Source organism: Urocampus carinirostris, chromosome 1, assembly GCF_059441175.1.
Source record: "Urocampus carinirostris isolate Australia breed hairy pipefish chromosome 1, RoL_Ucar_1.0, whole genome shotgun sequence".
In the NCBI taxonomy this organism is placed as follows: Eukaryota; Metazoa; Chordata; class Actinopteri; order Syngnathiformes; family Syngnathidae; genus Urocampus; species Urocampus carinirostris.
This window is the reverse complement of record NC_142349.1, coordinates 54,123,982-54,137,039: the sequence shown is the minus strand read 5'-3', so window position 1 is coordinate 54,137,039 and position 13,058 is coordinate 54,123,982. Positions and strand designations below refer to the sequence as shown.

At 40.7% G+C, this 13,058-nt stretch overlaps 1 protein-coding gene across 5 annotated transcripts in view; it reads right to left on the bottom strand.

Moving 5' to 3' along the window:
- Positions 1 to 13,058, bottom strand: part of zmynd11 (zinc finger, MYND-type containing 11) — a 40,302-nt gene that overhangs the window by 5,797 nt on the left and 21,447 nt on the right. For all 5 annotated transcript variants that reach the window (XM_088345335.1, XM_088345345.1, XM_088345372.1 and 2 more), the window contains 8 exons: positions 9,617 to 9,709; positions 9,455 to 9,542; positions 9,175 to 9,308; positions 6,443 to 6,561; positions 5,430 to 5,790; positions 1,883 to 1,957; positions 1,492 to 1,773; positions 1,236 to 1,421 (listed from right to left, as the gene is read on the bottom strand). In XM_088345335.1, the coding sequence (XP_088201461.1) occupies positions 1,236 to 1,421; positions 1,492 to 1,773; positions 1,883 to 1,957; positions 5,430 to 5,790; positions 6,443 to 6,561; positions 9,175 to 9,308; positions 9,455 to 9,542; positions 9,617 to 9,709 (1,338 nt within the window). The remainder of the gene's footprint in view (positions 1 to 1,235; positions 1,422 to 1,491; positions 1,774 to 1,882; positions 1,958 to 5,429; positions 5,791 to 6,442; positions 6,562 to 9,174; positions 9,309 to 9,454; positions 9,543 to 9,616; positions 9,710 to 13,058) is intronic.

Genomic DNA, 13,058 nt, shown 5'->3' with positions numbered 1-13,058 from the left:
ACAGGGACCGCACAGCCAGGATAAGAATGTGCGGTACCCTATACTCCCGAAGCACCCCCCACTAGCCTCCCGAGGAACACTGTCAAATGCCTTCTCCAAGTCCACAAAACAAATGTAGACTGGATAGGCAAACTCCAATGCACCCTCAAGGGCCCTGCAGAGGGTGTAGAGCTGGCCCAGTGTTCCACAGCCGGGACGAAAACCACACTGCTCCTCTTGAATCAGAGATTCGACTTCCTGGCGGACCCACCTCTCCAGTTCTCCTGAATAGTCCTTACCAGGGAGGCTGAAAAGTGTGATTCCACTCCCTTTTATTATTAGAAGTCCATGTGTTAGTCTCTCTCGCTCTGTCTCTTTGTCAGTCTTCCGTTGTTTTCCCTTTTGTCACCGCAGTCCTCGCGGGCTGTCCTACTCTCTCAATCGTTTTCAACCTCCCTTTTTCTCTCTCCCTCCCCTCTCCAACTGTGTTTTTCATTCCGTCCTTCCCACTCTTCCTCTCAGCGAGTTTTTCTCTCCCAGTCTTTCTCTCTCGCTCTTCCCCCAAAAAGCTTTGTGTCTCAATGTGTCATTTAGTTTGCCTCTTGTTTAAATTTTCCCTCTCTTTCTCCCTTCCTTTTTTCCATGTCTGTGTCCAATTCCCCTCCCTCCTCACCTCTTTTCTACTTCCCTGTTTCTTTCTCTCCATCATACTATCGTTCTCGCCATCGCTTGTTTTTTACCACCCTCTATATCTCTATGCCCATCTGTCTCTATCACTCCGGTCTCCTCTCTGTTTCAATTAATCTTTTCTCCCACTCGCTTTCTTTTGCTTTTCCTCTTCCCGAACTTTCTCCCTCCCCATGTTTCTCTTTCTCTTCATATCTCCCTTGTATCCCAGCTCCCCGTCCCTCTCATACCTTCAATGGGAGCAAACAGACTTGAAGACTAACTTTCAAATACTGCGTTCAATCCACATTGCAGACGAAACTCGCATTTTGCCAGTTATCTTTTTTTTATCTTGCATGCACTGACACCGTGGCTGCATTTGTAAGTGAATTGTCCTTTTTTACCAAATAGCACGGAGGTGACATTTATTTCAAACTCATTCAGGTCAGACTAACATTAAACAAGAGCCAATTGCAACCCTACTGGGGAGCCCTTAATGAATAGCCAAAGATGGAAAATAAGTATTCACATTATGAAAATGCAGTTATTTTTTCAAACTTGATAGGAACCGATAGAATCTTGGACCTCACCCACTGCTTTTTCTTGGTCTGCGAGACCAGCTGCTTGTGCTGTGCCACCAACTTCTTCACCTCATCCAGCAGCTCCTCCTTGCACTTATCCTTCACTTGCTTGCACTTACGCTCCAGCTCAGCCTGAGCGCCACTCAGGGCCTTGCTCACCGCCTCTTGCTTCTCTTCTTCTGTCTCAACGCGCAGCTGCCGCCAGCGCAGAAAGTTACAAACAAGGTGAGCACGAAAAGACATAAAACGGCGGAAGCCAGCTGACCTTCTCGAGAGCTTCCCGGACCAGTCTCTCGGTCTCTCGCTTGTTGTCGGTCTTCATGCGTTCCTTGACGTCATTGAAGGCCTTGGTGTACTTCTCGTGACACATATTTTGGCAGGCGGCGGCGTCCGAGCTGGTCTGCGTTGCGCGGTGAAGCATGCGTGGCGACCCGCCGCTTGCTTTTTTGGTCTGAGTAGACACGGACTGCTTCTCGGGCGGTGGTGGCACGCACGACACGCTAATCTCCTGGCTGGAGCTCACTGCCTCGATTTCTGGTTCAGGATCCTGCCCACAGAAAATAGCAGTTGGGTTTTTACTGCTTACTTTTGGGCAAAAAAATAATAATTTGACACAAGCAGGTCACTCCACTTTAAACAATGATGTCAAAACCTACACTGGCTTCTTCTTTGGGCTCCACTTGGGGCATTCGTCTGCTTTTTTTTGCTTTGGGCTCCTGGCTGCCTTTCATCTACGGCGAAGGAACAACCAGTCACAATCAAAAAGCATTCTCTGCATCATTGCTCATTAACATGTGTGGAATGATCAAAATTTTATAATTTAAACTTTGTGGTGTTTGTGCGTATTAGTTTTAGTCACATGCCTCGTCAGTCACTAAAATGCCTGTCTGCCATTGGTCAATGTCGTATAAAACACAGGTCTGCTATTAGTTTGTGTCATAAAGATGCCGATTTTCTATGAATATGGCCGTGATCTATTGTATTATCTTTACTATAAGTCTCTCTGGATTATAGGTCGCACAAGCTAAACGGTGCGTACTGTATTTTTTGCACTATAGACGCCCCTTACTGCCTTCAATTTTTTCAAACCTGACCATGCACTTTATAATACTGTGCGCCTAACATGTGGATCAAAATTGAGCCACAACAGGTCTCGCAATTACAGCAAGAAGCAGCGACTGACAAAATTTTCCCGCGTAGAAGAAGTAGTGTGCGGTGCATGCTGGGATATATATATATATATATATATATATATATTTACCAACGCAAGGGTCAGCAACCTTTTTGGTGTGGAGTGCCACTTTCAAATTTCCTTGTAAATCAGTGTACCACACCAAGATTAATGACTTGCAAAACAGTTTTTTTATATCGATCAGTCCAAATATACAAAATGGATATACAATGAAATCTTAGAACTAACCAATCTTCCACTATTCTCATTCATCAATAAACTAAAAAATGAATGTAAATCACAAGAATCAACCAGAATCAACCACTCTTCATCAACAATAAACTACAATCAAAGAAAAGTGATATGGACAGCTACCATATCGTCCACCAATTAAATCTTGTTGCAGAAAATAACAAAACTTGAAATAACAGCAGCAAGGCAGAAAGCTTCTTGAAAGTAAGTGCAACAGAAATAACAGCTGCACGCACGCACACACTCACATGTACGCTTCTTGAATGTTTTCGCGTCAGTAAATGGATTTCCGTGCTTTTCTATGCAGTGAGCGATGTGATATCTTGCGTCAGTGGTGTTATTTTAGCAGTGACAAAGGTTTTCAGGGTCTGTGTTTGTTTGCCGTACCTAGACACAGCATGTTTTAATGTCTCCGCCTTGTCAGACTTGTCCTTCAATTCACGTTCATAATTCGTCTCGTAATGACGTTTAACACTTGATGTCCGAGGTACAATGCTCTCGAGGCAAAATGCACAAACAGCGCGGTCATTTTTTTTTTTGCACAAAGCCCTAGTCATCCGTCCACCCTGGCTAAAAAGAACGAGATTTTTTCATGGGGGGGAGCTGTCGTGATTCGTTCAGTTATCGCGCTAGGATAAAACACGGATCCCTCCTCTTCTTGGCGCCGCGCAGACACACGGTCGCACACGTAGCAGAGGAGGAGGAGCGTTACCGTAAAGCCTCTGAACAACACGGCGCGTAACTGAAAATGTCTAAATTTCAGGTAAAAATGCGCATTTTTTCAAAATAATAATTATTTTGCCCTGCGCTTGTGTGCCACTGGTTAACCCCTCGCGTGCCACTGCTGGCCAGGTGTGTCAAACGTTGCTGACCCCTGTACCAGTGTTACATTTTCGAACCAATGTGTCAATCATCATTTAAATCTGTCACTATTGGCTTAAGTTATTTGGAGGTAAAGAAGGCAGGTCCTTTTTTTGCATTTACAGAACTGTACAGGCCAAAGCGGGGTAAAAAAAAGCTTGCAATTGGCTGAAAAAGATGTGAATCACAAGTTGGGTTGGTCCAAAGCCTAGAGGAAACAATTTTACTAGTCTGTTTGAAACCGGAATTATGGGGCTGGACAGACAGCTAGCAACAAGCAACGTCCATCGATTCAGAGATGCTTAACATTTGTCTGCATTATTGCCTGTTTTGGAATATGTAAATATTTTGCATGGTCAAAATGACTACGCGCATGAATGTAAGGAAACCATGGTTGTGTATTATCATCGAATGTGATGGCTGCAAGACAACATATTTGGTGAGCTACCCTGGCTTTATACTTTTCAGGTATCTTCTTTTAGACTGATGAGGATGCTTCTATGATGAGTCGCTTTTTTAATGATCAGCATATCTTGAATACCAAGAGTTAAAGCTTTCCAATGATATGTGGAATGACGTATTTCAATGACTGGTGACGCTGTGTCTGTACGTGTGAGACACGTATTTGCTACATAACAGTCTGCCGGCAGGCCGTCAAAACGTTAAGGGGTTATTAAAGATTGACAGATCTGACTGTTTTGTCGGCATTTCTCAGTAGAGCCTGATAGTCAGGTACGCGTTAAGTATGGAAAATTAATGACAAAAACTTTTTGGGGGGTGCGCCTTATAATTCGGTCAGCCTTACAGAGCAGAAAATGTTGTCAAAAACATATACAAGCCGCACTTGGAGTATAAGTCGCATTATTGGGGGAAATGTATTTGCTAAAATCCAAAACCAAAACATGCATGACATCTTGAAAGGCAATTCAAAATAAAAAAACACAGTATGCATATATTAGACATGCTCAAATATGTCAGTAATGACATAATTAGTTATTCAGATAACTCTGGCATGAAGAACATGCTTACCAAACTATCAGCTTCACTCAAATCACTAAATCCAATGAAATATTCATACTCTGAGTCACTTTTACAGGTAAACAACTCCTCCAGCTCAGGAGGTGGCGATAAACCGCATCCTCCTTCAGCTTCGAAAATGTCCACCGACAGCAGGGCAAGGTTCAAATTATCAACATAGGCCAGGGAGCCGTCTTGCGGTTTTGTGAAGATAACATTGTAAATTTCATACAGTAACAGTGAAAAGGATTTTCAGACTAAATAGTATGATAATGCCTAAATAATCTCACAGATAAGTGTCACCGGAGAAGAAATCACAGCCCCGGCCAAACTATGAAATCAAAACTCCAACTTATAGTCCATAAAATACGATATTGATGACCAGGGCACTTCTAAAATGAGGATGTTATTTAGGCAGCTAAGCTTTTTAAGGCTTGTCAATCCCATCAAGTGGAAATTCAGTGAAAATCAGTTTTATTTTAGTTATGCCGTCTCCGACCTCTACTGCAACAACTCACACCAAAGGTCTATGAAATTGTATTTTTCCTTTACATGTATATGTACTTTTAATTTAATTTACTCACTTACACTTTTACTAAATCTAAGTAGTAGTTACTAAATACAAATTTGTTACCATTTTTTAACATGTATATACAATTTGATTTTAGTTTTTATCTGTGGTACTGAGGGTTTGGAACACATTAGCTAATTACTATAGATTTTTAGCCCCTGCCATATGGCAATTTCACCTTGTTATCCCCACATCAGAAAGCATTAATGTCGTATCCCAGTGTTCTACTGTATAAAGTGTTCATCCTTGGATCCATATGACCCTGTCCAGGAGTTTACTGTACTTGAAACTATGCCTAACTATATTTTAGGGCTAGGAACGACAATCTCACCTGTCGGACTTGCTCGTTGCTGGTGGACGAGATGCTAGACTCGGCCTCCTCGGTTCGTTCCGTCCTTTCCGTCCTCTTAGAGCCCTGCGTTCTTTCCGGTGTGTCCTGCGCTTTTTCCACCTTGGGCTTCCTGTCCATACGTTGATTGCTGTCTTTCTGCGACTTCCTCAAGGTTGGACTGTGTCCCCCATCCGTGTCACTACTTTCCTCAAGCTTCGTTTTCCAAGACCTGCCCTCCTTGTGGAAGCGTTGGTAGACCTCCAGCTCATCGCAGGCTTTCTTCCAACCGATGCTGCGTTTCACCTGCAGCTGCTGCACGCTGACCTTGATGTCCTGGATGTTTTCCGAGGGAATCCATGCCCTGCAGATGACAGGTGTCAACGAGAATTTTTTGGAACCTTTCATGTGTTTAGTGTTTTTTAACCAGTGTTCTGGGGTAACTGATGTCTGGTATCCATTTTCAAACATTTTCGATAAATGGTGTGCTTTGAGTTTTTTTTTAAATTACAAAACGAGTGCCATAGGCTCCAAAAAGGTTGGAAAAGCTGGTCTACTTACAGAAATGTAGCCCTTCCTTAAAGGTGCGTTGTATAATATTTGACCAATAGATGGTACTGTATCGTCCAAGGAGAAATAAACCAGTGAGCAGAGCGGAGCAGGAAGAGGATAGACAAACATGGCAGCTACTCCTAGTTACGGATTCCACTATGTCAAAGAAACAAATTTCTCGACCTATGAATAGTCATAAAATGTAACATTGCTAAGATAGTTTGTGTAGTTTTCTATAATTCAAATCAATGTTTGTTTGTTTTACTGAATGAAGGTTTTTTGGTACCACTAAGGTCACTAAATATTAGACACGGTCCTTTTGAAAATGAATCACTCCAATGTTTAGATATGTTTATCCTCTCTACAGAATGCATTCAGGACATGTTCTATTGAGTTTAATGTATCTGCTAGTTGCATTGCTTCTATCTAGGACACAGTGACAGATATAAACAGAAATTGCAAACCTTTGGTGCTGGTTGCCAAAGAAACGCACGTCCACTTGGTTGTTTTCCCTCTGCAACACTTTCGCAGGCCAGTAACCGAAACCTTTCATTTTGGCCCACACCAGGTCATGACTCGGACTCTGGAGACCAATCAAACCATTATTACAAGCATGATACCATTCGTTTCATTCTCTTTTCATTGCCACTGTCTCCCTGTTACCTGACATTTTGAGACTTTGAAATTTCTTACACAAACAGAAACTTTATAGTTATGATAGGGATGCACAAAATTGATATTGTTATGAGTAGCAGAATAATGACACACACGTATGCTCCAATATTGAATGGCACGCATAACTCGGGTAAAAGATTTAACATCACAGAATCTTGGAAGTGTGAATTTCCCTACGGGGATGAATAAAGTATCTACCGTATTTTCCGCACTATAAGGCGCACCTAAAAGTCATAATTTTTTTCAAAAGCTGACCATGCGCCTTATAACACAGTGCGCCTTATATATGGCTCAATATTAAATTCGCAAGGTCTTGCAACTACGAGAAACAGCCGCCGACTCCATTTTTCGCGCTGTGCATACTGGGAAATATTAAACAACGATTCTCTTTCATACGTGCATTTGTATAAAAAATGGCTCCTGTTAAGAGACACGCGTACAACGCCGAGTTTAAACTCAAGGCGATCAGTCACGCAGCACAACACGGCAATAGAGCGGCAGCGAGAGAGTTAAACTTAAATGAATCGATGGTACGGAAGTGGAGAAAGGATGAAGATAAGCTCCGCCAAGTAAGGAAAACTCAACAAAGTTTCTGTGGCAATAAAGCAAGATGGCCAGAGTTAGAGGAGACACTTGAACAGTGGGTTGTTCAACAAAGAGCGGCAAGCAGAAGTGTCAGTACGATAACTATACGTATGAAGGCAACAGCGCTGGCACAGGACAAAAACACCGGACGTGTTGGATGGCCCATTCACTGAGATATGGTCAATTCGAACACAGCAGAAGAGTGATCTCTGTTTTTCTTTTGTGTGTTTACGTTTTACATTTTACAGTTATTATATTATTGCTTTATTGTTATTGTTTTGCACTTGTTGTTTTTGCACATTACGAGTGTCACTTTATTGCGATTGCACTAACGTTTCATTTAAAATAACAGAATCAGACGTTTTTTTCTTTGCGTGTTGACTAAATGGAGGAAAAGTAAACTATATGCCTTGATGTTGTTCAAAGATGTTAAAGATGTGTCACGAAAATGCTTTACCTCAGAGAAAATAATAAAATGGCTGTTTATTTATTTTGGGAGTGAATGGAGTTGTGGAAAGCTTGTTTGTTAATAAAGTTTGACCTTTTTGAATGTTTTGTTGACATTCCCTTTAGCGTGGCAACATCTAGAGGTTGCATAACGTAACCACATTCTCTACTGTAGTCAAGTCGTCACATTTATTTACCGTAAATAGCCCTTAATCCCAAAAATGTCTCGAAGGACTGCACAGGATTACAATTACAAAATTGCACAATTACCTGATCTTAAACCAGCATGCACTTATAGCGCCTTATAATGGGGTGCGTCTTATGTATGGCAAAAGTTTTAAAATATATCATTCATTGAAGGTGCGCCTTATAACACGGTGCGCCATATAGTGCGGAAAATACGGTATCTATCTATCTTATCGAGTGGCATTATCTTAATTGCACACATTAGTAGCTAGAACAAATCAAAATGCTGATGCAGTGAGGGGAAACTACATCAAAGAAACAACGTTCAGCCAAAAACAGCAGTGGACTTCTCTTAAAACAGCAAATTTATTAGCGCAATGACTTGCCAAAGTAGACAAAAGTATTTAATGTGTACATTAAACTTTGACAGAAAAGTAACACATTGTGTCGTGATGAGGAACCTCGTTTGCGCAATTGTCAATCTTATAACCAGCGTAGTTCATGCACCAAAACACGCAGGAGTGAAAAAAAATTAAATACATATTCTGAAAACAAAACTCAATATACTGGCTAAATTTCAAAAGGCTGTATAATCACAACATCCTCAGCCATGTAACTGATTAAGGCAGGGCTCTCTTGTGTGTCGCGCACATTACTGAGAGGTAAAAAAGTGAAGACATGACTAAGCCCTGCTACTACCTCTATAGAAAATCAAATATATTCTGATGAGGAAGATAAATGCTTACCGGTACTTTCTTTCTCAAAGGTCGTTTTGGATGATTTAACATTATAATGTGGCGTCAAGTGACTCTTTATTAAGTATTTTATTTTTCTCGGAATTATACTTTGTTAAAATAGTTACAACTGACAAAGTCACCTTCAGCCTACTCCCTTAGGGCACATGTTTATGTATCATATTATTGTATTGTACAGCATTTTTTGTGTGCAAATATTTTGTTGTTTTCTTTTGTATATTAGTGGTTGTTCTTTCTTGCTGTGCCAAAATAAAAAGCTACAAACAAAACAGTCTTGATCAATTGATTGAGGCAAACTGGAATCTGTTTAACACTATTTTTTGGCCACCTGTTTAACCACGCTGTAAGGTATCGTAATCATAACTGAAAATTAAAAAACAAATGAAACTAATTGGATTTTGCGTAGGATTTAATTTTGTTTCTGAATACGGCATGCTGTAATGGAAAAAACGTGAGCAGTTATCGGTCTGCAGAAGCAGAATTTGAATCTTGTGTGTCAAAAAGCACAATTGAATAAAGATCTTCACAAAATGTTGGTTACTACTTACGCAAGGGTAGCAAAACCAGTTGTCGGGGCGGGCGTTGGACAGGTAGAAGCAATTTTTACACAGCAGCAACTCATTGAGCTCATGACAGGTGTCACTAAAAAGGAGACGGGCCATCTCCGCCTGGTCGCTCTGCACTACAAATGCAAGAGAGTTTCGTGGCTTATTTGCAAAAACATGTCTTTCCAATAAATAAATAAAAAATATTCACACATCTTATATCGACTTGTGCTTTAGCCATATCTGTATAGTGATTCTTGTTACCCTAAATAAAAAAACCCACCTCCATACAAAATGGCTGTATTGTGGACAATAAGCTGAGTGTCAGCTTTAAAGTCCTCAAAGTTTTTGTACTTCCCCCCCATCAGATTCTGTGTGCCCAAAAAGAGAATTATTTACATACAGTTATTTCAACCAGCTATTTCATCTGTCAGGGCATTAATACCTCCTCAATGTTGGAAACGTCCAGTGCAGTGTGGATGAGACGTCTGTACATAGGATGCTTGGTGTCTTTTCCTTTCTTGTTCAGATCTACTGCCTGGAAGAAAATCAACGTAAAGATCCAGCAATGAAATGCCGTTTCATTAGAGGGAAAAAGCCCAATTGCCCATTTTTCCTTCTTTTGCCCACATAAGGCACTGGAACAGTTTCTAATAAATAGGACAGGACCTGTGTGTGTTGCTGCACACCAGCAATTTCCACTCATTTGAGATATTTTGATGCTGGAAAAGACTACGGTACATGGAGTCGAGAAAAATGATACATACGAACTCCAGTTTACTTGCTAAAAACCCTCGTGTGTATTGGTTGATTTCTCTGGGACATTTCCCTCATATTTCCTGCTCTCTATGCAAAAATGCTAGAGTCCATATGTAGTGAATTCAAGCATTGCATCATCCATATGTAGTGTCAGTCAATGCTTCTGGTAAGCCACATCAGACATGGGGACTTGAGACTTAGTGACTTGGACTCGAGTCGACTCGAGTCGCTGTTTTTATGACTTGTGACTTGACTTGGACTTGGCAATCTAAGACTCGGGACTTGACTTGACTTGAGCCACGATGACTTGAATGACTTGCGTGTTCATATATATATATATATTTCATTATTTAAATAATGTTGACAATTACAGTACGGGATGCGGGCTGAGAAACGCTCTCATGTCACGCCCACTCTGCCCATGCGCCACACACCTCCACGGCAACCACCTGAAGTCAGCATGTCTGCTCCGAGGGTAGTAACTTTTGGCTTCAAAAACTTCTGTGAAGAAGGTAAACGGCGAACAGCGCAGTGCAAATTTTGCAACGGGAAAATTTCGGACAGCCAGACCACCACCTCAAATTTCATCCGACATTTGAAGAGCCATTCTGCCCAGTAAGTGTTTGTCAGTGTTAATATCTGTTTGTCAATGTGTTAATATCTGGTGAGTTGGATGTTGGCTAATGTCTGTGAATATTGTCATTCACCCAGGTCATTTTATCCATACAGTTTAGTTGTAGGCAACTGGACTTCTAATTTGAGCTTGAGGAACTTCCATGAGGAACATCTACAGCTCAATCTCTAAAAAGTCCAGTTGCTTACTCTTTGGTTGTTAGCTAAGAGTGAGCGGCAGGGCGATTTAGCCGCTGCACAGGGGGGTTTCAGTTTATCATTGTGACATTCTTATGCAGAGACGAGAGGTTATCGTAACCTGCGTCAATGATGCTTCATTCATTTACTTTTATAAACATTGCAGTATGTTTGAGTAAAACGAATGCATTTGTGCTCATAGTGCCTCGTCTATCCTACAACGGGTAACGCAAAAGACAAGCCAGGCATATTGAGCTAGGAGCTACGGATAAACGGGCTGTCTAATTGAGAAAATAGGGTAGGCTAAGCGGTGAAGTTGAGAAGGACACGTGCACTGTACATGATCAAAAATCAGGGATGTGATTTGACCAAAGTGAAATTATCTGAAAATTAGGCGGGGGTCTGGGGGCCGCGGGCACCCAGCTAGGTCCAGGGCAGTGCCCTGGTGGGGGGAGAAGTGGGGCGAAGCCCCCCGGAGGTCATGGGTTTTCCGTGTTTTTAAGTACTTTCAATGCACTCAGATGACAAAGAAATAGACAAAACAACAGCATACATTTTCAATGTATTTTGAACTATCCCATATAAAATTACAGTTTAAGTCAACTCAAAATCAGTCACATTAAAAAACATTGGACTGCCTTTGCTATTAAAAACTATCACTGAGAATATCATCATATCTAACTCATGTGATTACTAAGTTAACACATAAATCATGTTGAAGAGTTCAAATTTCATGAACAAATAATTGTATCATGACCAAATGAAAAGTAACTCATATTAGAACATACCATAAATGTCTTTGTTATAGAAGAAGATGTTATCTATAAATGAAAGTACTGTAGTGGGTTGTACATAATTCACCCACGGAACCATTGTTTAGTTAGCGAGTTCCTAGGGGGACTCTTAATTCGGCCGGTTCTAGCCACTCTCGTGTTTGTTTTGTTATCGCCAGTTTAAATGTCATTAAAGCAGCTTTCGTTGGCACCTTTGTTTGACACTCCGCTTACGACTCCCGTCTCTGCTCGCTACATTGGATCACGTCGGGGTCACCAACATTTGTAGATAATTCCTTCTCTAACCAGTCCGATCGAAACTTGTTTTTTTACGATCTTAGCAATTTCTTTAACTCGCGGAGCATCTTTGCGTTCGATCTCGGACATCTTTCTTTAAACACTCGGCAAAAACGTGTGAGAAATGAACAATGGCATACTCCTACGCCTTTATAAGGAGCGCGTTTATTGGTCAACACGGAGACTTCAACCAATCGCAAGTACGTTTCATTTCAGTTACGGAAACACTAAAATGGAACGCTGTCGAGACGAAATCGTTTTTTTTACCATTTAAAAGAATCGGAAATTTTAAAATTTTATTTTTGGAGCGAAAGCGGAATTCCGCGAATTAGCGGAAAAATCACATCCCTGAAAAATGTGTCTTTGCCTTAATGTTATAGTCTCAATCTGCATATAATTTGGAAGTGTTGGCAAAAGGGCACCTTCCACGATTGGGGAGAGTGTGGGGTTGGCGGCAGCTGCAGGGGGATCCGCTCTTTTTCACAGGCATGCTGATCGTACATAGTCAAGTCAAAGTCAGTTTTATTTGCCAGTTCCTTCAAATGTACTTGACATAAAACGGAATCGAAATTACGTTCCACACTGCCCTATGCGTAGACATTGACAACAATAAAGTGCAATAAAAGTGCAACAATAAAGCCTGGCTATCGCGACTATTAATAAACTGTGATAAACGTGTGATAAACTCATCACACGAGTTTAGTCTGGCCAACCATCCGAGAGGCTGCGTTGATCAAATGCCTCTGTGTACTACTGGACTATGCTACAACCAATCAGACTACAACGTCATCACGCTAAAACCGCCTCAATCGTGCAGGCTAGATCAAAAGTTATGCCAGTAGTCTCCAAATCAAATAGTGACAATAATGTTAATCCAATCTTATAATTAAGACCACTAAGTCGACAATTATGGAAGTTTTTTTTGTAGTTTTTTTTTAGTAACTTTTTAGTATAAAAATAAATATTAGCTCATTATTTTCTTTAAAAATTTTGATTTCATGGTTGGAAATGTTAAATAAATTGTTTTATTTATTAACTATCACATGGTTAAGATATACCAGCTTTATGAGCATAAAAAAGTAAAAAAATGTGGTAAAAGCTTCAGTTACAGTTGATTTGATATTAAGTAATATCATCCAGAAGATAGATAAAAAAAAATACAGAAAGTTTCAAACAACTGTTTTTTTAACCATATGTCATGATTTCATGTCTGCCCAACCATACAGGACATCTCATTCTTGTTTTTGC